A 25,265-nucleotide genomic window follows, 5' to 3' on the forward strand; every position below is an offset into this window, starting at 1 on the left:
TGTTAGCTCAGGTGCCAATCTTTAAAAAAAAAAATTCGCTAAATTAAAAAAAAATTTTCCTGCATTTTAATGGAAAGAGGATAAATTCCAGGCCTGGCTCTATTCTACCAAAGTTCACCTCCCTTAGATAGCAGTCATCCATATACGACAGTGTCACCACCCACATCCTCCGCTCCCTCTCTTCTCCTTCCACCAATTGCAAGAGCTGTGTGAAGACCGCTCCTCCCGGCCCTCCCCATGCGCCTCTGTCACGCCGTGTCAGGCTCCCTCACGTGTGGTGAGCAGAGAGGGCGCCTTGAACAGACATTACCCCTGGTCTTTAAGAGCTTGTCTAAGTCTGGCTGATGGTTGGGTATGTCTGACGTGTTGCCGTCTTAGTAATTCTGTGGCTGAGCATTGCTGACTTCTTGAGCAATGAGAAAACCCTAGCAAATCTTGTCTGTGGCCCATCCCCTCTTAAGAATCTGCCTCATTGTTTCAGCCCAACCATTTGCCTGAGCGTGGTAGAGTGAAGTAGGGCACAGCTTGGATAAGGTCCCTGTCTACAGATTTCTTAAACCTAGCCGACATGAATAGGGGCACACTGTCAGCATAAAGGCTGGCCACCGTGTGCTGCACCTGACGGGTGCTGAGCTGTGACTGTCCCAGCAGATGGGACGTGAACCAGGGCTGCCTTGACCTGTTGTGAGAAAGTGTTTCTGGAATGGCTCTTTATAATTATTTGGACTTTTCACCAAGGTTACTGTGTCACAGCCCATGGAAAAGTTGGTGCCTTTCAGGAGGCCTGAGCTTCATCCTGCATTTATGGGCATGAAATCCATTCTCAACCTTCGGACATGGCATCTGGGCCTACTCTTTCTCGCAAATAGTTTGCCAGTGAGCAGTGTGCTGTGTGACCAAGCTGCCCATCCTTGTGAAATTGGCAGGGCATAAGTTGTTAATTGAATACATGCAAGCTAACAAAGATCCAGATAAGATGTGCTGTAATGGGTGAGCAAACCCAGGTGGCTTATTAACAGCTGCATTTCCTCATGCTGCTTCAGAAATGGGCGTTTCTTAACCCACATTTTCAGATGGAGCTGATCTGAGATCAAGCTAATTACGCAGTTTGGTGAAGCTGAGAAATCAGGCCTGGGACATTTTCCGACCTTGAAGTATTCAGTGGAGGTGGTCCGTGTGGTCTTGGGTTTGCTCTGGCAGACAGTTCAGAGGCTGAGCATTCAGTGTTGCCCCTTTGGACATGTTGAACAAAAGCTGCAGCTGTGGATACAAGATGGCATTGTTAAAGTTCTGGTCTCCAGCTTAGGAAAGACTTGGGATCAGTCAGTTGTAAATGCACAGCCAGAGAAACTGTGGGGAACCTTAGCTGCTTCCAAAATAGATGCCGGTTTCTTTGTGTCTGTGTGCACAGGCCTGCATTGCAGATAACGTTGGCTTTGAATGATAAGCAGCTAGTGTCTCAAAGCTCTTACAGACACAGAAGAAAACAAACACACAGTGTTCCAGAAAGCATCTTCTCATCGATGAGTCTACGGCCACCACTGGAGGAGAGACTTCCTAATGGCTGCGTTGGTTGGGTGGGGAGAGGGACGTGGGAGGTGCGGCTCTTGCTTTGTCTGGGAGTTGTGAGAAGCCTCAGCTTCTTTGTTCGCAGACAGGTGAATATCTGTTGCATCTGGGTGGCAGCAGAGGCAGTCCTCCTCCACGGTGGGGGCGAGGTGCGGAACAAACGCTGATCTCAGAGTAAAACGAACAGAAAACCAGTTCAAAGCCCCGGCTGTCTGAGCACCTTCCCTCATCTGTACAATGAGAATGGAACACCCGCCTCATCTATCTCCTGGGGTTTCTGTGAGGATCAAATTATAAGATGGAGTGTGTGAAACACTGGGGAAATTGTGTAAAATATCAGTATTTTAAGAGAGATGATTTCCTGAAACCCTTGAGTTCTTCCTCAGATTCCATGACTATGGCCTCATTTAGATTTTCTGGCCCCTCTGTAACCCTAGCCATCAGATTCTCAGGGAGGCACTAGAAAAGCCCCAAATCACTAGAAATCCCTACTGAGGCAGTTCACCCCAGACGCCCCTCCGTGAGTGGTCGTTGCTGATGGATCTGCTGTGTCAGCTCGAGAGATCCGCCGATCGTGGCTGCAGCAGGCGTGGCTGCAGCAGGCGTGGCCGTGATGGGAATGCCTGGGCGCTGGTTCTTGTTCTGTTTCTTTTTAAAGTGAATGTTTATATTCGTATTGACTTTGCAACAGTAGGTATGGCAAATTTAACATGCTACTTTGTGACAGAAATTAGCTAGCACCAGCTCACGGTTTAAATGATCTAGAACCACAGTGTTAAAAGTATGCTCACAGTCTTGACCACATTAAAAACGAGGGGGCCAGCCCCAGTGGCCTAGTGGTTAAGTTTGGCTCCCTCCACTTCGGCGGCCTGGGTTTGGCTCCTGGGCACAGGCCTACACCACTCGTCTGGAGTGGCCACGCTGTGGTGGCCCACATACAAAAAGAGGAAGATTGGCAGCAGATGTTAGCTCAGGGCGAATCTTCCTCAGCAAAAAAAATGCACAGAAACAGAATGTAAATAAATCTGATGTTCACACTCCTTTTAAAGACGATGAGTGCTTATCACGTGCCTTCTTAAGTCTGTTGACAACAAGTATTTGCTGGGATTTTGTTAAAGGATAAATTGGGAGGATCCTTGAAAGTCACACACGCGCAGTCCTGCATTGGTGTCTGCTGGGTGGCGCTGGGCTTCCCCTGTTCCAGGCGGGGTGACCTTCAGGCCTTTCTTTCCCCACTCTCCTCCTTGGCAGCCCGCCTGCCCCGCCCACCACTTCCTCTCCTGTAACAGTCTTGCTGCTCTGTTCTGCCCAGAGCCCCAAGGGGAGTGGGGATCAGGTCAGGCAGAGGGAACAATCCCAACCGCTTACATTCCTTTCTTTCCCCATCCAAAGCCCAATCCTGAGGAAGACATGGAAGTCATTACTAAAACTTCCCAGCATCCCTTATTCTTAGCCTACATTAACCACTTGGCCTGTGCTAGATTAATGACTCGTTGACCAGCAGGTCAATGGTCACAAAAATTGTATTATTTAAAAATATTTCTGTAGTTTTTTTTCCCACTTGTAATAAAAATAAAAAGTGGCTGTCCTTTGGTTAACCTTCACATTTGCAGCGAGGTGATTTTTCTTTCTCGATGGATACAGAGCTTTAGTAAGCTCCTGGCCGTGGGTTTGGGTGGTTCACGCGGTCATCCTTAACCCTTTTCCGGTTACGGTGCTCTGTTTCCCTTGGAAGAGGCAGCCTGTGGATTGCCGCCGTCGGCCCCACTCCCGTCCTCACGACTTCACCTTTCAGGTGAGCAGCCCTGGCCCCCAGGCCCCGCATCTCACCTGTACAAGCGGCAGAGGCTGGGGGATCAGGCCAGGACTTTTTAACTTGACCTTTTTTAAAGCTTTCCCCCAGCTTTTTATTCTGAAAATGTTCAAACCTATAGAGAAATTGCAAAAATAATAAAATAAATACTCAAGGAGTCTTCGTGTAGATCCACCTGTCGTGAATATTCGGCCACATCTGCTTTCTCCCTCTGCTGAGCTCTGTCTGCAGATTTTGCTGAACTCTTGGAAATGGTGGGTAGCGTGCTTCTTTACTAAGCGCTTGAGCGCACATTATCTAAAAATGACCTCTTCCTACCCAACCACAGCACACACTGTCAAACAAAGAAAAATAATAACCACTCAGTGAACGGCAGACTCCGTTTTTACGGTTCCCCAAGAATGCCCTTTCTCACTTATTTTCTCTGAGAATCCAACCAAGGCTCACACACTGCGTGCAGCCTTGTGTCTCTTGAGTCACGTAACCAAGGCCGGTCCTCCTGCCCTTGTGGACATTGACCTGTTCACTCTGAGCCAGTTTTGCGTCACTGACCGATTCCCTTATCTGCGAGCTCTCGGGTCGCCCTCGGACAGTGGAGAGTGTGAGATCTTCTGGAGCGTACGTTTCTGCTGACTGCTGGCATAAGTCTCTATCCACGTCTTATGGACACTTTATCTTTGAAACTTTTCTTTGACTGCTCTGATGCTGCATCGTCTGCTGGGGTCTGTGGCCTCTCATCACCCGATTCTGCGCACTCAGCCCTCAAAGCCAACCTGTGCTCACCCTGTTCCTGGCACAGTTGTAAAGCTTGTGAGGATTAAATGAGATAGCAGCCCCATGAGGTGTGGGTACCATTAATCCCACAATACAGATAAGAAAACTGATCCACTGAGAGATGAAGCAACTCACCCAATTCCACCTGGCTCGTAAGTGGCAGAGCTGGGGTTAACCCTGGCAGTCTGACTCTCGACCCTGCACGTGTCATTACATCCGGCGCCCTAAGGGGATACGGCATCTCTTTTAAGAAGTCTAAATGTCAAAGAGAAAGTCTTCATTCTCCAAAGTGGCTTATGAGGAAACTACCAAAGTAATTGCCATTGTTCCTGCCACCGAAAGCTGAGCTCTCTTATGGTAGCAATAAAGAGGCAATGAGGATGAGCAGGCCTCCAACAGACCGGGTTTTTTGGGGCAAATGGATCTGAATTGACCTCATAAATTACAGCTGTGTGACACCCACAGAAACTCACAAGAAATAAAAACACCACTGGGGAGAAAAACAAAACATCAGCGCTGAGCCAGAATGCCCCTGACAAGCCATAAAAGAGAGCCCTCAAATGGACAGGAAGCGGATAGCGCCGGCTGTAATGCGTGCATCTCTGAAGAGAACGTTTAACACTCTCAGGTCCTTGTTTGTACTTTAAGATGACGTTCAACTTGGCTATTATTGCTGAACTTTCTTCAGAAGGTTGATCTGGTTTCGTTTGACTTCTCTCCCCAGGGACCAAGAAGGGAGGTTCTCAGCTTTTTATAGTATGAGGCCTCTAGAGAATTTTACTTCAGGGACTTATAAAAGCAAGTTTCCTGTCGCTGGATGAAACATAGAGAAATTAGCATGGTTGGGATGTAAGAATTATGGCTCATTATTAAAACTCAAGTTTTTAAAAACTTCTTACAATTTTATAGCTGAAAATTTAAAAATTTGAGAGGAAGGGGAACAGAGTTGTCAGCCTCGGGCCTGGGAGTCGAGTGGGAGGAATCAAGAGGGTGGGGTTGCGAGAGGAGGAGGGCAGAGGCACTTCCTGCCACCTTCCTGTTGGGGTGATGGGGGTGATTACGGAGACAAGCCGCTCCACTTCTCTGGGAGTCTTGACTACTGAAATCAGAAAAGAAGAAGAAGAAAAAATTTATCCCAACTCAATGCATCTTCATATTTTTCCTTTCCTTTTATCAGTTGAAAAAGTGGGCCCTGCCCCGTGGCTGAGTGGTTAAATTCGCACGCTCTGCTTTGGCAGGCCAGGGTTTTGCCAGTTCGGATCCTGGGTGCAGACATGGCACCACTCATCAGGCCACGTTGAGGTGGCGTCCCACATGCCACAACTATAAGGACCCACAACTGAAAATATACTACTATGTCCTGGGGGGCTTTAGGGAGAAGAAGAAGAAGAAAAAAGAAGATTGGCAACAGTTGTTAGCTCATGTGCTAATCTTAAAAAAACGAAAGAAAAATGAAATGTCCCTGAGCAATCAGAAGAATCCGGATTTAGAAATTGAAATCCCCAAAGCTCCCCCTTCGCCTGGTCGGGAAGAGATCAGTGGACCCTAACCTGTGCGTTTCCCAGGTGTCATTTCCCAGCATTGGTGCCGTGGGGGCAACTGTAAGCAAATGAAACCCCATCTCCCGTGATGTCGGAAGAGTCCGACTCGAAGCCCGCGTTTGGTTGGGGCTTCGGCACGCTCTTCTACGGATACTCTGAGGGGGGCCATCAACTCTGCAGCTCACCTAGAAGTTTGGATGCTTCTCAGAGCCCACCCAAGACACACTTCATAGACCAGCTGCAGACTTTTCCATCAGTCCTGGAAAACAGCTCCACTGAATCTCTGGACCAGGGCTGACCCTGGCTCCAACCGGACGTCCCTAGCTGTTAATTTAGTTGTCATTTACCAGTCACCCACTGTGTGTGCCAGGCACCACACCACGTGCTGCAGGCACGGGGCACACGGTCCCTCGCCTGCGGGAAAGCCTGTGGTTTCCGAGTGTTGGGAGAGGGTTGCAGATGTACTCTGGGAGCTCAAAAGGGAGAGTGACTCAGGCTGGTACGGGACAGGACCGAGGAAGGAGAAGGGTAAGAAAGGTGTTGGTGTGAGGGGGCTTTTGGTTGAGCCTTGAAAAGGCGGGTGGAAGTGGCCTGTGGCCAGGTGCACAGAGGACTGTCCACGAGGAAGAGAAAGCACGCCTTAGCGGTCGGTGTAGCGGCGGGTGGTCGGCACACGTGGGACTGCACGTAATTAAGAATGGCCAGGGCCTGGCGTGCGGGGTTGTGGTGGGAGGCTCGAGGCAGCTAGGGGACAGACCGTGGAGGCCTGGGTGCCACACAGAGGGCCTGGGCTTGCCCTCGATGTCTTGGGAGCCACTGCAGGACAAGCAACAGAGCCGGGTGACCCGACTCACGTTCGATTAACCCCAAGTAACGGAAAGTTTACCAGCGCTGTACTTCCTTTGGAGTTCGTTTTTTCAAATGATGAAAGTAATGTCAGAAGTACAAAATTAGTGTTTTTCAGGGCAATATAATCGGTTAGTGATTTACATCTCTTTCAGCTGACGGAAGGCCAGGCTCAGGAGAGGCATTCAATGCATGTTTGTTGAACGAATAAGTGAGAGAGTGAATAGTTAAGCCTTTGTACAGCATGGTGGCTTATACAGTGAAGAGGTACCTGAAGTTTTTGGAGTTCGTACCAGGGTTTGCAGACGGGTCTGGTCACCTGGGGAAGCCGCATCTGACCCACGGGGCTGCAGTTGCTGGCTGCAGTGCTGGCTGCTGCTCCCGGCTTGGCCCCATTGCTGTGTTTAGCCAAGGTCTTGCCATCCAGTTTCTGGTTCCTGGCGTCAGGTGGGCCAGGTTCCAGCAGGTCACTGGATGACCGTTTGTCCACAGTGTTTCAGCGCATCCTGAAGCGGCCTCCTCTGCTCACCCTGCCTGGGGTTGCCCCTCTTTACGTACCACGTGGCAACTTAGGCCCTTTTGTTGTTCTTTCTTCTCTGTTCATGCCCAGCTTCGCGTCCTAGAATTCAGGGCAGTCCTTCAGCTCTGGAGTCACATCTGTCCACATGCAAGTGCTATTTGCTGGTGCGTGCAGGTGTCATGAGTCACCCAGGAAACAATTCCAAGCCATGGGCTTCGCCAGTGAGGTCTCATCATGGTATTCCTTTTTAATAGAGTGTCTCCAGTGCATTTTAATACTGATTTATTATCTGTCACTGTCAATCAGTAGATCCCGTGAATGCGCATGACACCTTCTGGTGCTATAAAAACAAAACTGTACGACATGGTTAGCAGCCAATTGTTTGGACGGAGAAGCAGCAGCTACACATGAGAACGTTATTAACGGAGGCTTTTGTAGGATCCGTGCCACATGAGTAGTTTTAAAGCCTAGTTCCTAAACTTTCCTCACTTCTGGGTCACCTCCCCAAAATCTTAGGGTTCTGGGCGTCCCTGCCTGAAGAAACACTCGTATCAGCAGTAAGAATAATGAACATGCGGTGGAGGGAAAGATAATTTGGGGTTGGGGTCAGTGCAGAGGGTGCATCAGACAGGGCAGGCTGACTATACTGCAGAAAGAAAAGCCCCCCAATCTCAGTGGTTTATAACAGCAAGATAAAGGTTTCTGTCTACTCTCATTACACGTCCTTCGTGGGTCAGTGGCGACTCTGGTCTCTGTCACCTCTCCTTCAGGACCCACGCCGACAGAGCAGCCTCTCCTGAAATGCCTGTCTTATGACTGAGGGAAATGAGATAGAAAGCGCACATTGGCTCTTAAAGTTCCTTTCCAGAAGTGAAAGGAGTCATTTCTACCTACAGTTTATCGGCGAGAACAGGTGACCGCACCTGAGTTCAGCAGGGCGCTGAGTGTTGGACCACCAGTGATACAGAGGCCCCTGCTGAGAGGGGACCTGAGCCCTGTGGAGGACCCTGATTTACTGAGCAGACACACACACACAGCAGGGAGGAGAAGGCTGGGACGGCCTGGGCGGTGCTGACGGGATCATTAAGAAAGTAAGACTTGTCCATGTGAAACCCTTAGAAAACCAACTGAAAGGCAGGATGGTGTTTGATTATTTTCTTGACCAGAAGGTTTTCAATGGCAAAGCTTGTGATGTCATTTTATAGAAATAGTCTAAAGAAGGAGAACTCAGGGCACGTCAGAGTAGCCTGCGGACACTTCTGGGGTTAGGTCTTATGGGATCCTAGGGTTTGAAAATCCAGTGATGCATTTATTGATGCAATTGAGGACAACACGGCAAAGATGAGGCTGGGCCTGTGGTACGGAAAGGGGCCCGATGCGGGGGAGCGTTTGTGTAGCGGTGTTGGGAGCAGGGCTGGCACCCTCAGCTGCTCGAAGCCTCGTCGTCCAGGCCTGGCCCGTCAGTGTGTGAGATGATGGGAACGCTGAGTCTGCAGAAGGTGGCCGTGGGCATCTACAGCTGGAGGACCAGTTGGGAAAGCAGGCTTGACACCCATGCAGGAGCCCTGGTGACCACTAGGTCCCATAGCCTCCCCTGGGCCCAGGCCACACTCATATGGCAGGTGCCCACCCTGGACCCTGCACAAGGTCTCTGTGCGGAGGACATTCCGGTGCAGCAGACATTGGAGTTCAACACCTGCCTCTGAGTTCCAGGATGCCTCCTGTGCCCGCCTCATCCCCATATTAAACTGAGCCACAAAACTCATGGTGTGAAGTAGAATTTAGAATTGCCCCAGGCAAAAGAAACAGTCAGCCCATTGTTGGCTTCCAGGCCATGGAGCACCTGCTCTTCCCACAGGAACAGCCGGACCTGGGACACCCAATTCCTCTGAACCCCTGACAAGCTCCTCTGTTCCTACACAAGGTCAGGAATCCCAGCCACCACATGGGAAATGGCAGGTAAGCTGCGTGGGGCTCAGGCAGCTGACTTGGGGGTGCATCGCATCTGTCTGAGTTTGGGTTCTTGGCTTTGCAAGTACAGAAACGGGCAGAATGGGTGTTCACGGTGTCTGCCAGAACCCCTCAACTCAGTACAGAAGCCACGGTGAACTCTGGGGCTTTGCCCAAGGGAGGGCATGTGCGCAAATGTCGTGTCCCAGAGGTGGGACGTGTACAGAGCAGGCGGTCTGTCCACATCTTTCCTGCTCTGGCTGCTACTTCCCCCTCCTACTTTTGCTGCCTAGTCTTTGTTGACTACTCACCAAACTTATCTCAGGGAAAACCCTGATGCGCCAGGTCCCTGAAGCCTCTCCAGATTCCATGACCTGGGGCCAGGCCTCGAGGCCTGCCTGTCGTCTTCCAGTGATGACCAGTCTTGGGACAAAACTGTGTACCCGTTTGCAAACCAGCTTTGGATTTGCACACCAGAGGGAGGAGATAACAGCTTTGACTTCCCAAACCGTCCTCAGAGCGTCCTGTCAATCTCCTCCTGCCGTTCCCGATTCTGCAGAGCGGAGAGAGAAAGAAATCTCTACACCGGAGATGGTTCATAGCAAGCTTGGGGCACGGTCCACTTTTCTTTGATTTTTCTTTGATTCTGTCTTTGATATTTTCCATCTCTTAGGTGACTAGAGCAGTGCAACGTAAGGTTAAGAACAGAGCAGGCTCTGTAGACAGACAACCAGCTCCACCCCTGGTGACTGGTTCTTTGGTGTGTGTGAGCATCCCCGGAGAGCTCATTCAAGCAGACTGTGCATCCTGACTCCAGAGTTTCTGGCTCAGGACTGGAGGGGGAGCCTGAGAGTGTGCACTTCTAACTAGTTCCAGGTGACGCCGGTGTTACTGGTCCTGGGACCATACTTGGAGACCCGCTGCCTCATGAGGTCACTGCAGATCGTGTCCACCTGTGTGAGAGGACAGTTGTCAGGGTTAAATGAAGATGGTTCCAATGCTCCGAGCTGTGAGTGATTCTGCTATGCAGGCATAGCCGACCTGGAAACATGGCCCATGCCTTTTCTCCCTGTTTTGTGTGCTGCTTGTGTTTTGTTTTTGTAATGAGCCACTTAGCAGGATCCTCTGCCCCCATTTCAAAGCCAGAGGACCTGTGACTTTGGAGGCTGTGTTTGCCCTGAGCTAGGTGACGTGCTCTTTTCGCCTCTTCTGGAGACGCCTCCACTATCTGATGTGGGCCCTCGTACACTCTCGTGTGATGAGCTCCGTGTGTGTGCAAATGGGAATGTGCACACATGAAATTGAAGGTTTGGTGTCAGTGCTGTGGCTCCTTCTTAGGGAAGGCAGAAGGAACTTGCCAGCCTTACAACAGTCCCACCAGTAGAGCTGCTGTTCCCACTTATGTATGAGGACGTTGAAACTGGCACAGTGGGCAAGCTCTCTCAAGCTGTGACTTAGGTCAAAGGGTAGCTGTGAGGATACATGGAGAGATGTGCAAGTCTGGGACACCAGCAGCTGCTCCATCACTCTGGGTACCAGAGCCTCGTGGACAAGACCATACATGCAACAAGCCTCGTGAACTACGGACACGTGCCCATCATCACTGCAGCTGTGCTCCCTGGACCCGGCCACACGGGCAGGTCTCTGCTTCTCTCTGGGTGTGTCCTCCTGAAGCTCTCAGAGTAGACAGTCTGACCAGGGTTGCTACGGCAGCACTCAGCATGGCGTGGTCCTGCAGGGTGCCTCTCAGCTGTCTGGCCCTGGCTCAGTCAGTCACAGCCAGGTATCAGCCTGGACCCTGCTCCAGGTGCAGACCGTAGCAACACGATGCTGAGAGAGCTGCCTGGGAGCCTTGCCCCAGCGTGGAGTGGCTCCTGCCTGTCTGTCTGTCCGAGGTGACTGAGGCAGCTGGGTCCTCGGAGGAGCACACAGTTTGGACTCAGACAGACCTGGGGCTGAGCCTGGTTCTGCCACTTAAGTCAGATCCTCAACAATAAATTGTGGCTGTCGCCCACCACACAGAGGGCTTATAAAGACCAGTAACAGTGCTAGCATCGTGCCTGGCACACAGTGTCTGGACTTGATGAATAATAGGACTTGGTCTTTTATCTAAAAAAAGCTGGAAAGATGGAAAAGTGAAAAAAAAAATGAGTTGGTTCTATCACCCTGACACTTAGCCCTAAACACTGACTGTGCTGTTTTCAGTTCTCGTGGGGACTCGTCCGTTGTTTAATTTGAAGCTTTATGTGCTGTGGGGCTATTTCCGTCCATGGTTTTTTTTTTAATGAACAGTCTGTTTTATGTGGTTGTAGTTGTATAATTTTGCGTTCAGATTTCTTTCACATGGTAAAATATTTTTATTGTAAGTTCTGTACGTAATTTTGGCAGACGCGCTATAATTTACGTAAAATTACCTATTGTCGGACGCCTAGCAGTAGAACGTTGGCTGACTAAGTGGTAGTGCATTCCTATGACAAGATGCCGTTTAAAAAGGTGCTTCCATATCAACAAGTATACTTCTGCTGCACGTTCATGATTGTGTGTAAAATGAGACGATTTCCCTCCCAGCTCTCTCTGGACGGTCACTGCCCCAGGCTCAGCAGCGCTCACCCTTCAGTGGGCCTCACAGCCGCCCAGGGAGCCTGTGGGTCCGGCTTCACCCCTGGAGTGTGGTTAGGAGCCGGGGCTCAGGCATTGGCGTTTTTGCGAGCGTCCGGGTGACTCTGACGTGGGAATGGCACTCCCCCCATTTCCACCTTTGAAGCCGTACTTAATTCTCCCAGCTCCCACTTTCTCCTGAGCTCCCCCAGTGCTTTCTTGTCTTGTGGATTTTTGTGAATCCTTCTGGAGCGTAAAACTTTTCTCCATCCTCCAAGCAAACCCATTTGGGCACGCACGTCACACCGCTGGGACTTGTGTCAAGCCCCGAGTGAGTTCCTGAATATAGATACTGAAGCATTTGGAATCCAAGTTCCATTTACTTTGTCGTGAGGAGAAAGAGGCCAAGCATGTCAGAGCTCTTTAGCACACCTGCTGTTACCAAGAACTTTGGGAATAAAGGGTAACCTTTCCAACCTTGATAGAAAAACAAAACTCTTGTTTAAATTACCCTCATCTTGGCAGGTGGGCTGTGAAAAGTAAACACCTTGTCCTTTGTGCATCTACTCTGGTCTAAGCCAGAGATAGCCCGTGTTTGTTGGAGAGGGTGATTAAAATGCTTCAGGAGGCCTGTCGTTCCAGAAGCATTGCGTGAGTATCTTCCAGATTCATTGTTTGGTTTTCATTCCTAGACTTTGTGCCATTGGGGTTATTCAAGGTGAGTTTCTCATCTTGCAGTTCACTTAGGGGCCATTGGTGCTAAAATTGAGATTGAGTTACTCACCAGAGTACTGCTTCATTCAGGGTTTATTGGTTTGATTTCCCTTCTTCCTTCAACCTGATCGTACTGGGTGTCCATGGTGAGTGAGGTTCCTGTTGTCTCTCACTGTCCTTTATGTGACAGGCCGGCTGTGGCAGGTGGAGAGCTGTACGTATAACGATTGTAAAGGTTCTGCTGAGATGACATGGAATGTTTTCCCTTGGTTGTGCAGGACTAGACCAGATTCTGTACAAATCTGTGATTATTCCAGCTTTAAGAGCATTAATAGCTACAGAAAAGAATTCCCCAGGGGCCGGCCCAGTGGCACAGCGGTTAAGTGTGCACATTCCACTTCTCGGCGGCCTGGGGTTCGCCAGTTTGGATCCCGGATGCAGACACGGCACCACTTGGCACGCCATGCTGTGGTAGGCGTCCCACATATAAAGTAGAGGAAGATGGGCATGGATGTTAGCTGAGGGCCAGTCTTCCTCAGCAAAAAGAGGAGGATTGGCAGTAGTTAGCTCAGGGCTGATCTTCCTCAAAAAAAAAAAAAAATGCCCAGAAGGAAACCTGAAGAGCCGGGTTCAGTAGCTCGCTCAGAAAAAGCTCTGCCTTGCTTCACATGAACATGTTAACCTTGTGGAATTGAAGCTCCAGGTGACCTGAGAATTGGTGCTACTGGGGAATGGAAGGTTCTGGTTAATGGAATCGTTCTGGTGGGAAACCACAGGAGGGACTGTACTTGTACACATGGCACACTCAGAATCCTCCTTCAGAACCTTGTTCAGAAGTCAGCTTAAAACTCTACGTCTGTAAAGCTGTACGTGATCCCCATCCTTGGAAACTGTTAACCATTTCTTCTTTTATTCCACATCCACAGCAGTACCTTACACACACCTCTGTGATCCTACATGTCACGGTCCGGTGGAATGATCTGTTTGCGCGTTGCTATTCTCCTCTAGATCAACACCTCACTGGGCATAGAGAGTGTGACCCGCCTGTCCAGCGTAATCACGGGTTGAATGCCTGGATTCAGGGATACTAAATAAATGGACGGGTGAATGAATGAATGAGGATTCTGCACTGAACAGGTGGCATCAATCAGATAAACTGCATTTTATGGGTGTTTTCTGAGAATTCCTGCAGTTACTAAATTTAAAGCGTCACCCTGCCATGACAAATTTCCCTAAAATATTCTTATAATAAATTAAGAATAAATAGTGAAAAAGACAAGTCCGGTATCTGCTTCTTCCTGGATTCCTCATGGCAGCTGAGTGTTCCCCAGCCTGTGGGACCCTTACTTAAGGAACTGGATCTGGATTCTGCAGAAACCTGCTGCGAGGTAGCCCGTTGGCTGCCGTTGATTCTGTTCCCGGGCTGTGGAATTCCACCGAGGGCTCAGGTATCACAGAGGTTTGAACTTTGTAACATGTGATGGATGTGAAGCATACATTCCCCAGTCTCTCATTTTAAAGCGTTTGTATTAAAAGGGCCAGATGATTTTAGATTTGAAAGAGATCTCTTCACCTCACTGATTAGGACACTGAGCCTCTTGAGACGGGCAGCTTTCGTCTGTGGAAGGAGCGTCAGAATTGAAGTGACAGGGGCCAGGACTCAGATCTTGGCTTTGGGGCTCAAATCACAGCCTCTTCCAGGCCGTGTGATCATAAGCAGTTTATGTAGTACTTTTTGGTGATCAGTTTTCTCATTTGTAAAGTCTGGTTGAAAATCCATCTCCAAGGGTCGTGACAAGGGTGAACGAGGACCAGCTGTGATGTCGCACAGACCAGCTGTCTCTGCCCATCCTCGCCTGGATCACAGCATCTGTGGCGCAGGGAGGCGTTGCCCCGAGGCGTTATTAGGGTGGACTGTGGTTCCCAGGTCACCTGACAGGACTCACGGATGTCAGGGACACTCACTGCAAAGAGCTGTGTTACACCAGCATCTGAATACAAGATCCGGGATTTCTCACTTTAAAAGCAATCTCCCTTCTGAGTCACAGGTTTTATTGCTGTTGCTCTCTTCACTTTCCTTGCAGGGAGAGTTATGGCAACCTCTCAGTCAACCAGCCACTATAACATAAGTTTATATAATTGTGTGAACTGGCAAGATCATTTCTATAATGCGCTAAGAACTCAGAGCAAAGTATATACGTATTTGGAAAAATAAGATCTACCTAGCTTAAAAATTTTTTAAGTCACATTCTAAAATAGTTAAATATTTGTGCTAAATTGAAAGGGTTTTGGCCGGCAGTGAACCAACTGCATTTTAAGCACAGAATTTTTTAGGTCCCCGTGAAACGTCACTCGGGGGAGAAGCTGCACCCTTTGCTTCCTGTTCTTATTCCCCCAGAGTTCGTTTATCATTTTAAAAGACAGCTTATTTTCCTCCCTTTTTCTCTCCTGTAAAGGCAGAAACCTGTGGGTTCTTGTTGTGGGGCGCTTCCCAAAGGAACACAGAGTTGGGATTCCGGAGTTCAAGTACGTGGCAAACATGCATGGAGATGAGGTATGTACGCAGCTTGAATATCTGAAATGTCACCAGAGGAACTTCCCCTCAGGTCTCTGGAGCTCTGTGTACCTGCTGAGGAAGCAGCATAAATCGTAGCAACGAATCTGGAAAGGCCATCGTGTTAGGCCTTCTGAGAGAAGCAAGGAACCGGGGTCCGGCACCCCTCACAGCCGTTTGGTTGTTTGCCCGGTGCCCTGGGGGGGTTACCTGGAGCTTCTCTGTGCTGGGCGGGAAGAACAGCCAGGCCCCAGCTCTGCACTGTGGCCGCGTCCCTCACCTCCTCCTGGTTGATCCTTCCACCTCCTGGTCCGCAGCAAGGTGAACCCAGCAGAGCAGCTGTCTTATGTTTCAACTCAAAACAATCAATGGATCTCTAATAGCTGACCAAACTCCTATTATTTGGCTTTTTAAATGCTTTCATTGCTTTCTCTTGATCTAATCCTCAATGTTTTCAATGCTCAAGTGTAGACTTAGAGAAAGTTCTCTCATACCCACCATTCAACAAACACTTACATTCCACAACAGGAGCCGGCCCAGGAGCGCAGCAGTTAAGTGCACACAGTCCCCTTCGGCATCCCAGGGTTCACCAGTTCAGATCCCGGGTGCGGACCTACATGCCGCTTGTCAAGCATGCTGTGGCAGGCGTCCCACATATAAAGTAGAGGAAGATGGGCATGGATGTTAGCTCAGGGCCAGTTTTCCTCAGCAAAAAGAGGAGGATTGCCAGCAGATGTTAGCTCAGGGCTAATCTTCCTCAAAAAAAAAAAAAAAATCTGCAATAATGTCTTGCCTCTTTTCCAACTTAGCAGGGATAAATTCTGTTTTGTGTTATTTATTTTATACTTTGCAAAATACTGTTTTACCTCTCCTGCCTGCATGGTCCTTCTGGCCAGGCATTGGAAGATGCTCACCTCTGTTTCTCACCTGACTTTCTCAGAGTGTTTAAAGAACATGACAACTGCAGTACTTCCTGTTAGCGAGGACCCTGTACAGCTGGGCAATCAAGTGGAAAGGAAGACACTTCCGTCATCACAGTAAAGGAGATGTATGTGGGGACATGCGTAGCATCTGACAGGACGTGCTCAGCTTCGGGGAGTGGCAGAGTCAATGCATATTCCAGAGTACCACCTGCTGGCTTGTTAAAACACTCCTGAATTTGCAGCAGTGTGGGGGGGCGTGTCTATCAAATGCTGAGCTTCCGGTTCTGGCCTAACCCTCCCCAAACCCAGGCTCTGTAGGAACTGGATCCACCCCTCGTACCACTCACAGCCTGCCTTTTCCAGGCATACCGCCCCACCCACCCTGCCTGGAGAGGGGGCTTCCTGCAGCTGGAGCTAAGATACAAACACCTGCCTCTAAGAAAGGGCTTGGTCCTTCAGCCTGATTTGTGGGTGGGTGAAGTTCAATCCCCCTGTGACTTTTTGGAGCATAACAGGCTGAACTTTAAGAGACTTAATCTTACTGGGAGTCTGACCAGAGCTGTTTTTAATAAAACAACTGTTCATTACAGACAGCAGTCCAGATGTCCTAGTCTATTGATTAAGGTGCCGTGGAATCCATTTTTAATAAGAGACATATGGCCCTCATTGACATGAGTAGTTTATTTACTGAATTCCTGGCATTTCAGAGGTTGCAGCTTGCTGCTCAGAAATTAATCCTCTGAACTGACATTTGCAAAGAGAAGCAGGAGTCTTTCCCTCACTCACCCCTGAGTTTGCGTATTCCTTCCACGTCCTCTCCAGAGTTCTGGCATCTTGCTCTCCCGTTCATTCCTGTATCCCGTCAGTCAGGGCTCTCGTTCACCTGCTTCTCGGAGGAGCACTAAGCAATGAGATGAGGCAGGGGGAAAGGTCCCAGTGTATTTTGGGGTAGGGACCTGAAGTCCCATTACCTCTGTGTGTCCCACTGATAGCAGTGTCTGGAGCTCCCTGGGCCATTGAGAAACTTATTATCCTGAATCTGAGATCTTATATATTCTGCCCCCAGTGCCACTAGCTGCTGGGGAAGGTGATGGCTTAACCCAGGAGCAGAGGGTCTAGCCACCTGACTCATCTTTTTTCTCTCAGATCTTTTGGAACTGAAAGAGCATTTTCAAGAACCCACTATTAAAAAGCAACATAGCCAGCATTTTAGGGCAGTGGTTCTTAACCTTCTTTGGATGGATTTTTGGCTCTTCTGGCACAAACTTTGAATGCTGACCTCGGGGTCCACGGATCCTCTAGGAGTTTGTGGACCTCGTGTGCAGGATCCCAGCAGGGGGCAGATGTGCTTTGAGTCGCACGGTGGACAGAACTGACCACACTGTGTTAAAAATGTTTCTTCTTTTCCCTGAACCCCACCGCAGAGTGTGTGTATGCATGCGTGCGTGTCACACTTAATACCCTGGCTGGGTCACAGTAAGCAGTGGCAGCAGAAGGACCCAGTTCTGTTGGTGATACCTGCTGTTTTCCCCCATGAATTTTTACCTCATTTTGCCTTGTTTTAGAATTGCCTTTTTTAAATTAAAAATAATGTTATTAATACAATGTTATTATTACAAAATCAACATATGTGCATCTTAGAAAAAATACAGATCAACAACAACAAAAAAGAAAACATTGTATACTGACCTTCCAAAATTTAGGACTATTAATTCTTTCTTATTTATCCTTCCAGATATTTCTATGTGCGTGTGCACTTTTTACCAATGAGCTGTGCTAATTTGCTATTTGTAACATTTTTTAAATATTAGCTACTCTTTTCATGTCAATAAATATTTATTCTGTTTTCATCTTATACCCCACTGTCTAGTTTCCCCACTTGTCCTCAAAGTGTCCCCCAGATTGTCCAAATCGGGATCCAGTACAGGACCACGCATCACATTTGGTTGATATATTCCAGAACCTCTTTTAACCTAGCTTTTAAAGCATCTTTTCATGACACCAGACTTAAGAAAGAGACTTGCTCAGTTGTCCGACCTCCAGTGTTTCCCACATCCTGGCTTTTGTGTGTCCATCATTGAACTTGGGCCTCTTGTCCCTTTGTTGACTTAAAACTGCATGTTAGATCTAAAGGCTTATTGGATTTAGGTGAAACATTTTTGGCTGATATACAGCTTAGCAATTGTGAAGATGGGTTAGTCTGGCTGATGCTAAGGATTTGGGCTAATTAATTAGCGTAGCTGACTCAGGAATGCCAAAAGCAAACGGGTAGCAAAATCAGCTTAAAATGGCCCACTTGCAGATAAGTATTGTTACAAAAGAGGTGCAATTAATCCTACTCTTGTTCTGTATGAATTTCCCTTATTCTTTCATTTTTACGAAGATCATTGTCATCCTACGAGGGGTAGGGCCACATGCTGGATGTTCTGGTTGTCACACTGGCTCACTCTGCCATGTTGAACAGGCTGGCAGGTTACCTTCTATACGGTGCTTTACAGCAGAATAACGACAGTCACCCTTTACTGGAGGGACCACGCTGAGTGCTTCATGGGCATCGCTTCTTTTGATCCCTTTGCAGAAGGCGAGTTCGTCAGTCCCGTCCCATTTACTGAGACGGGGTCCAGGCTTGTGTTTGGTCTTAAGCTGTCAGAATCCGGAGCCTGGACACCGAGCCTTCCCCAGCTGTGGGTCTGCCTCCTCCTCTCTCTGCTGCCTTTGAAATGTTGTTTTCATTGCTAACATTTTTACATGTAGACCTGTGATCTGTCTCAAAGTAATTTTGTTTGGGTGGATATCTAGCTGTGCCAGTGCCATCTGATGAGAAGATTTGGGCTCATTCACGGCGTAGAGGAGTGCCGGCTCTTACTGGGGTTAGCCTTCCAAGTCACCTTGCTGGCCCTTCCTTCTGCCCTCTCTCTGCTGCCCCCTCCTGCACGGCTGCAGAACCACACCCGGCCGCTAAGAGCACCGCCGGCCTTTGATAAGCCTTTGTCCCCTGATGGTCACGCTGTTTCAGAACAAGGGAGAGAGATTTCTGTGCTTCCACCTTTCTCATTTTAATAAGACTAGCAGGTGTTCTTCTGGGTCACCCAGGCCCTTGTTTGCACACGCACTGGCATGTTTCGCTGTAGAAACCCCAGTTCTAGGTGCAATCTGTGTAGGCTTCTAGGCTCCTGGTTGGCAGTGCGGAGACCCCTGAAGTCTAATCGTTTTAATTAGAAGGGGTAATGCCAGCCCACTGAGTGGGGAAGCTTGTTTTGTGCCTATCTTGTATCCCATGTTTTTTAAACTCTGTAGAAAAAAAAATTCTTAACCTTGGTAATCTCTAGATTGTTAAGACTTTCCTAATTCCTCTCTCATGGAAATATTGAAGCGAGGCTTGACTATGTGCTTAAAAGGTTGGGTGCTCAGTTTGAAGCTAACCCGGTGCCAGATGAAGTGCGGTCAGAGCCAGGTTGCCTGGGTTCCCTGACCTCAGGGCCCACGGTCTCAAGTAGATGGGAGCCAGGAATTGATGTGTGTTTGTTAAGTTTAACTGAATTGCCAATTCGGGTTCTTTTTTCCCCATAGAGTTTCTTTTAAGCTCTGTTTCTTAAATATCAATGAATTATTTTTACTATGATGGTTTTTTCATGTATACGCTTTTCAAGTATCCCCATCACACTCAGAATTTCACACTTGGTGGCATTAATTTATAGTTTATTGCATTACAGATAGATAGGTTGAAAGGAAAAACAGTCCCTGGATGACAGTGACCATATTTTCAGTCTGAAAACAAAGGATAAAGGATAAATGATTTTCACACACTTTCTAGGTAGGAGAGAGAGTTGCGGAGATGTAGCGTGTAAATGTTTGTATTTAGAGAGTATTTTCATGGTTAACCTGAACAGTAGGACATAACATCTGAAATTGTGCCCCTCCTGGAAAATCCAGGATGTGTAGTCAGCGTGCAGCAGAGGTTCTGAACTCACTAAAACGAAACAACAAAACATCAAAGCCTGTCCTTCCCAATGCCGCTTCCCGAGCAATTTGTCCACCAGCGCCCCAGCTGAGAGGAAAATGTCCTCAGTTACACAGTGTGGGGCTTGCACACTGAATTCTTTGTTTTTGGATTTAGACAGGACTGATCTTTATTCCAGGCGAAGCATCTAATTGCCTTTAAGCATGTATTAAATTCCTCATATAATCGTCCCCTTTCTCTTCATCTCTCTTTTTGTGAGGCTGGGCCATGGTCGCCAGATACCCTGAGTCCTTGCCGTGATCTCAATTGTTAGCCCCCAGCCCTGTAAAATTCCCTCAGTGTGGAAAATCCTTCAGACGAAGTCCCTTGATCATTTGTACCTCTCCCCTCACTGAGAACCTTAAGTTCTCACGTTTTCAGAAAGCTCCTCCTCAGCATGTCTTGACCTTGTAGTGGGTTTGTCAACAGTAATCAATAGTCGCTCATTGAGTATGTGATATGCCAGGCGCTGGGTGGGACTCAGGGCTACAGGGGGAGCTGGTCCAGGTCAGCCGGCTGTGTAAGGTGTGTGAGCAGCATTAGGACGGCGTGGTGTGCGGTGAGGGACCACATAGGCAGGTCAGGGAACCCCAACTTCGGAAGGCCAGGAAAAGTGTGCTAGATAAGGTAGTATTTAGGCTGATAGTTGAAGAAGAAGGATTTAGCCAGGCAATCCAATAAATGGATTAAATCTTTAGCACGCTATTGTGGAGCCCCAGAACTGACAGGCTCCTTTGTGCCCCAGAAGCTGCATTACAGGGTAGCGTTCCAGAAACAGAGTCCACCGTCAAAATAGCTGAAGTTTCTGCGCACCTCGTGCTCTCTCAGACAACACACTACTATGTTGGGGACTGTTTCTTCAAAAAATTTCTTCCATTTTTTGGAAGCATTCTGTGAAGAGCTAGAACACTCATTTTTATCTATCTAGCAAATTCCAACATAATTTAGTTCAATGTGAATTGAGCTAAAACTGATAGAGAATTTGTTCTCTGCTTTCTGGGTTATCACCATTTTAACTGCTGGATGAATTGTCAGCAAAATACACGGGAGCTGCTGTGCTGGTCTGGCCTCGCAGCCCCTGCGTGGGATCCCTTCGTTCAGCCTGCACTCTCCAGGGGCGGAAGGCAGTGCACCATCTGAAAGGCTCCTTCAGCTCATGGGACCTGTTTTGACCACATTCTTTTTTAAAATTGGGATTCTCTAAGCTTTCAAATTCAAAGACTTAATTTTAAATGAAGGGAGGTTTATATATAAAACATGAATGAGTGCTTGACACATTTATATTAAGTTTGGGAAGAATTAATTTGAATAATATTTGGCATAAATCTGCTGTTAGAGGCAGCAAAATACGGCCTGACAAAAAAAGAGGACTTTGTTTCACTTCTTCTGAAATTTCATCTGTTTACTTCAGCATTTTTTAAATTATCTGACTCTTAGTTGGTTTTTTATCACATCTCCAAGATTTTTATTTACCCTCTGTAGTGAAGAACTTACGATTCATTTTGGAATATGGAGGCACACAGAAAATACCTTGGTTACACATTTGTTTCCTTGAAATTATCATGATTTTATTGGTTTTTTAAAATAACGTGTTTAATTTAGAAGAAATTAGACAATAGAAAAATAAGAGGAAATAAAAATCATTTAGAGTACTGTCACTCCAAAATAACCATGACTAATACTAGCCAGACATCCTCCTAGGCCTTTCTATACTTATTTCTGTAGTAAGAGGATGAGAGGAAGTAAAAGGGTATAAAATAAAATGTGTGTCATATTATATATGTTATTTTTAAGAAGTATGAGACTTAATTTTACTTGAATTTAACAGAACCAAACTGAAGTGAAACTAAAATAATTGGTCAACTTAATAAATATTTTCTCAAAAAAATTTATTAGAAGATTCTTCTAAGGAAAAAATTAGGAATAACTTTGAAATTGTAGTCATTTCAAAGATGTACTTTTAACTTTTGTCGTATCTTATGACCCTTTGCCACGAGAAGTGAAGAAATTAGCGCTTTGAAAAAACCTCTCTCCTCTCGCCCGGCCCCACCCTCTCTGTTAATTAGAAACCTTAACCTCACGTTCTGATCCGCACCCGGGCTGTCACCGTGGCTTAATCCACTTCTGTACCTTAACCACAGCTCCTTTACTCTCTGTTTTCATTTGCTTTCGGTTGGGTGAATTTCATTGCCAACTCGTGTCTTGAGTTCTGATGCTTGAGAATGGATGGCTCAGACAGTTGGGAGGGAAAGTCGCGTGGAACCACATGGGGATTCTGATGGGCCCCCTCCGGGCTGCACTTGGGACTCAGATCATCCTCCAGTTCTTCCTGGTTCGTCCCTCTGATCGAACCATCCTACGGTCTCCAACCAGCACTTGGAAATCTCAGGAGCTAAAGTGGTTCCTGCCATCCCTCCTCCCTCTGCATAGCTTCCGCTCTTCCCCAGCCCCTTGGCAGAACAGCAGATGACGAGTTTCAGAAACAGGATGTGAAGATCAGAAACACACAGATATGGCAGAAATTGCACAGATGTGCAAGAGGGAAATTTGGAAATAGGGGAATTTGGAAATCTGAAACCTAGTTAAATTATGCTTGCTACAAACTTGGATTTTTCTGTATTAAAATCTACGTACATTGAATGCAGTGGTTCTCAATCTGTTATCCAGCAAGACATACGAGACAGCTTTCATACACACCATGCATGCTCGTGGGCACAGAACCCCACGCCTTCTGAAACTCTAAAATTTAGAAAGCAAGTAAATTATAAGAATAACCTTTACTCCACTCTAATTCTTTTTTTGGTGAAGAAGATTGACCCCGAGCTAACATCGGTGACAGTCTTCCTCTATTTTGTCTATGTGCGATGCTGCCACAGTGTGGCTTGATAAGCGGTGTGTAGGTCCACACCCAGGATCCGAACCAGCAAACCCCGGGCCAGCGAAGTAGAGTGTGCAAACTTAACCGCTGTGCCACCAGGCTGGCCCGCAACTGTTTTAGGTTTTTCTTATAACTTTTACTAACAATTTTCAGCATTCCAGAGTTGATCGCCACTTGCCAGAGTATCAATATGCGTGAGAAACAGTGGTCTCAACTGGTTTTGGTCTGAAACATCATGTGCACATCGCTCGTTGGGGAATTTGTGCTTTGGGGACTGTGTTCATCTGACCTAATAACACCCCATTATCTCGTCAACACGCGCAGACTGTGGGGCGGGAACTGCTGCTCCATTTGATCGAGTATCTCGTAACCAATGATGGAAAAGCCCCCGAGATCACACGTCTGATCAACAGCACCCGCATTCACATCATGCCCTCCATGAACCCGGACGGGTTTGAAGCTGTCAAAAAGCCCGACTGTTTTTACAGCAATGGCAGGTACGGGGGGGCTCATCTGTCTTTATGTGAAAACAGAAAACAGAAAGGCCCCCGTCAGCTTGTCCCCCTTGGTGCTGGCGGAGGAGCCGGGGAGCCGTCTCAGAGCCCGCGTCAGGTCACTGCTGGGCTGAAACCTCCTCAGGGCTGCCTGTTGCCATCAGATGAAAAGTGAGACCCTCACTGAGGCTTCAGGCTTCAGTGACCCCTGAGCCCGCCCGCTGCCCCCTTCACCCCCTCGCCCCTCTGCTCCCGCTGCCCCACCTCCCCCTCCTGGAGCTGCCCGCTTCTTTCTCCCCTCAGCCCTTTTGCACAGCCTTGCCCACTCCTCAGCCCACCCCTGCTCACACAGCATCTCCTCAGACTCCTCCCCGAACCTGTCGTATGTTACGTCCCAGGCACGCTGGCCTGCCTCCTGGCGCCTTATCTCCTGTTTGATGTCTCTCTCCTGGCTACAGTAAGCTCCCCGAGGGTGGGAATCCTGCCCTGTGCATTGTGGAGAAATCCCCAGGGCCCGACCCTGAGGCCCTCGGTCGTTACTGGTTGATTTTTTTAAGCCAGTACAAGAACTAACCACAAAGAAGAGTGAGTCTTGTCGGATTTCTGATTTAAGCAGCTCATTTTGTTTCAAGCTGCCTCAGGAAGTTTGGAACGCCTATGTCTAATATACATTTATATTTGTGCAGTTAAAAATTTATTGGCTTTTACCAAAAATAAATAAAATCTCACCACTTGATTCCCTTCAAGTTTTTCTAGCATATTGAAACACGGCCAATCCACTTTTCAAAAATACGTTTGTATGAAGTGGCGCGTTCCTGTTGTTTCTGTTATCAATTGCTATGTAGCAAACTACCCCCAAATTTTAGGTACTTAAAGCAACCACCCTCGATTCTGCAAGTTCGGCGCTTGGGCAGGGCAGGCCGGCACGGCTGGTCCCTGCACCGTGAGGTCTGGGCCCGGCTGGGGCTGGCCGAGACAACAAGCCCGGCCCAGGTGTCTGGAGTCTCTGTTTCGGCTGTCGCCTGGACTCCTCCTTTCCCCATGTGGACTCTCCACGTGCCTGACCGTGGGGTCTCAGAGTTCCAAAAGGGAGTGTTTCAAGAGCAAGAACCCAGAATGCACACACTTACCAATCCTCTGCTCACATGACGATAGCTGCTGTCCCACTGGCGAGGGCACGTCACGTGGGAGGGGACCACACACTGCGTGGACGCCAGGGGTGGATCGTGAGAGGCTGCCCAGGCGAGCACCCACCACCCTATGTTTATCTTTGTAAAGACACCGGGAGCCCACGCCAGAGGGCTGCACACTGAACGAATCCGCTCCCTCACGTGCCATCAGTAAACCCTAAAAAACTCTTTCTTTTAAAGGGAAAATAACAACTACTATGACCTGAACAGAAATTTCCCCGATGCGTTTGAATCTAATAACGTGTCACGGCAGCCTGAAACGGTGGCGGTCATGGAGTGGCTGAAAACAGAGACCTTTGTCCTCTCTGCAAACCTGCACGGCGGGGCCCTGGTGGCCAGCTACCCGTTTGATAATGGGGTTCCAGGTAAGCACACGGGGCGGCTCGGGCGTCCTCGGGCTGGACTGCAACTGTGTACTCAGCCTCGGAGTGGGGTACACTCCTCCTCTCCCCACGTAGCTTCTCGGGCAGGGCTAGAAAGCCTTATTTTCCCAACCCTGAGCCATCCCTGCTACAACCTGTAAACAGTAGATGACAATGTGGCTGAACTGACAGCCAACAACAGGGTTACGTGACACTCGTCGTGAAATAGTAAAATCGGGCATTTAGATTCTCTCACAGGAGAGACAAAGAAAATAAAAAGAAATGAAAGAAAATAAAACCAGAACAACCTTGCTTTCTTTGCTAATTATATGAGTAATAATTGCTGACTCCCCTTAAAACTCTGTGGGACGAGATGTGTACCAAGGACTTAAAATATCACAGTGGCTTCATTTAAGGCCGAGGGTCCCCGAGGAAAGGTTACTGCCCTCCAGAAATTCGCATGAGTGTTTGAGGACATTTAACCTCCGGGCTGATGTAGGAGGAGTCCGGATGCGTAGATGGCTTATTGTGCGTGATGC

At 48.2% G+C, this 25,265-nt stretch overlaps 1 protein-coding gene across 2 annotated transcripts in view; it reads left to right on the forward strand.

Annotated features, from left to right (window-relative positions):
• CPM (carboxypeptidase M) overlaps positions 1-25,265 on the forward strand; it is a 63,671-nt gene that overhangs the window by 22,149 nt on the left and 16,257 nt on the right. Inside the window, exons 2-5 of one of the 2 annotated variants that reach the window (XM_046646210.1) lie at positions 8,922-9,022; positions 14,782-14,879; positions 23,005-23,177; positions 24,545-24,729. In XM_046646210.1, the coding sequence (XP_046502166.1) occupies positions 9,016-9,022; positions 14,782-14,879; positions 23,005-23,177; positions 24,545-24,729 (463 nt within the window). In that variant the 5' untranslated portion in view covers positions 8,922-9,015. The remainder of the gene's footprint in view (positions 1-8,921; positions 9,023-14,781; positions 14,880-23,004; positions 23,178-24,544; positions 24,730-25,265) is intronic. The other variant, XM_046646201.1, reaches the window with a different exon arrangement.

Source organism: Equus quagga, chromosome 1, assembly GCF_021613505.1.
Source record: "Equus quagga isolate Etosha38 chromosome 1, UCLA_HA_Equagga_1.0, whole genome shotgun sequence".
Lineage (NCBI taxonomy): Eukaryota > Metazoa > Chordata > Mammalia > Perissodactyla > Equidae > Equus > Equus quagga.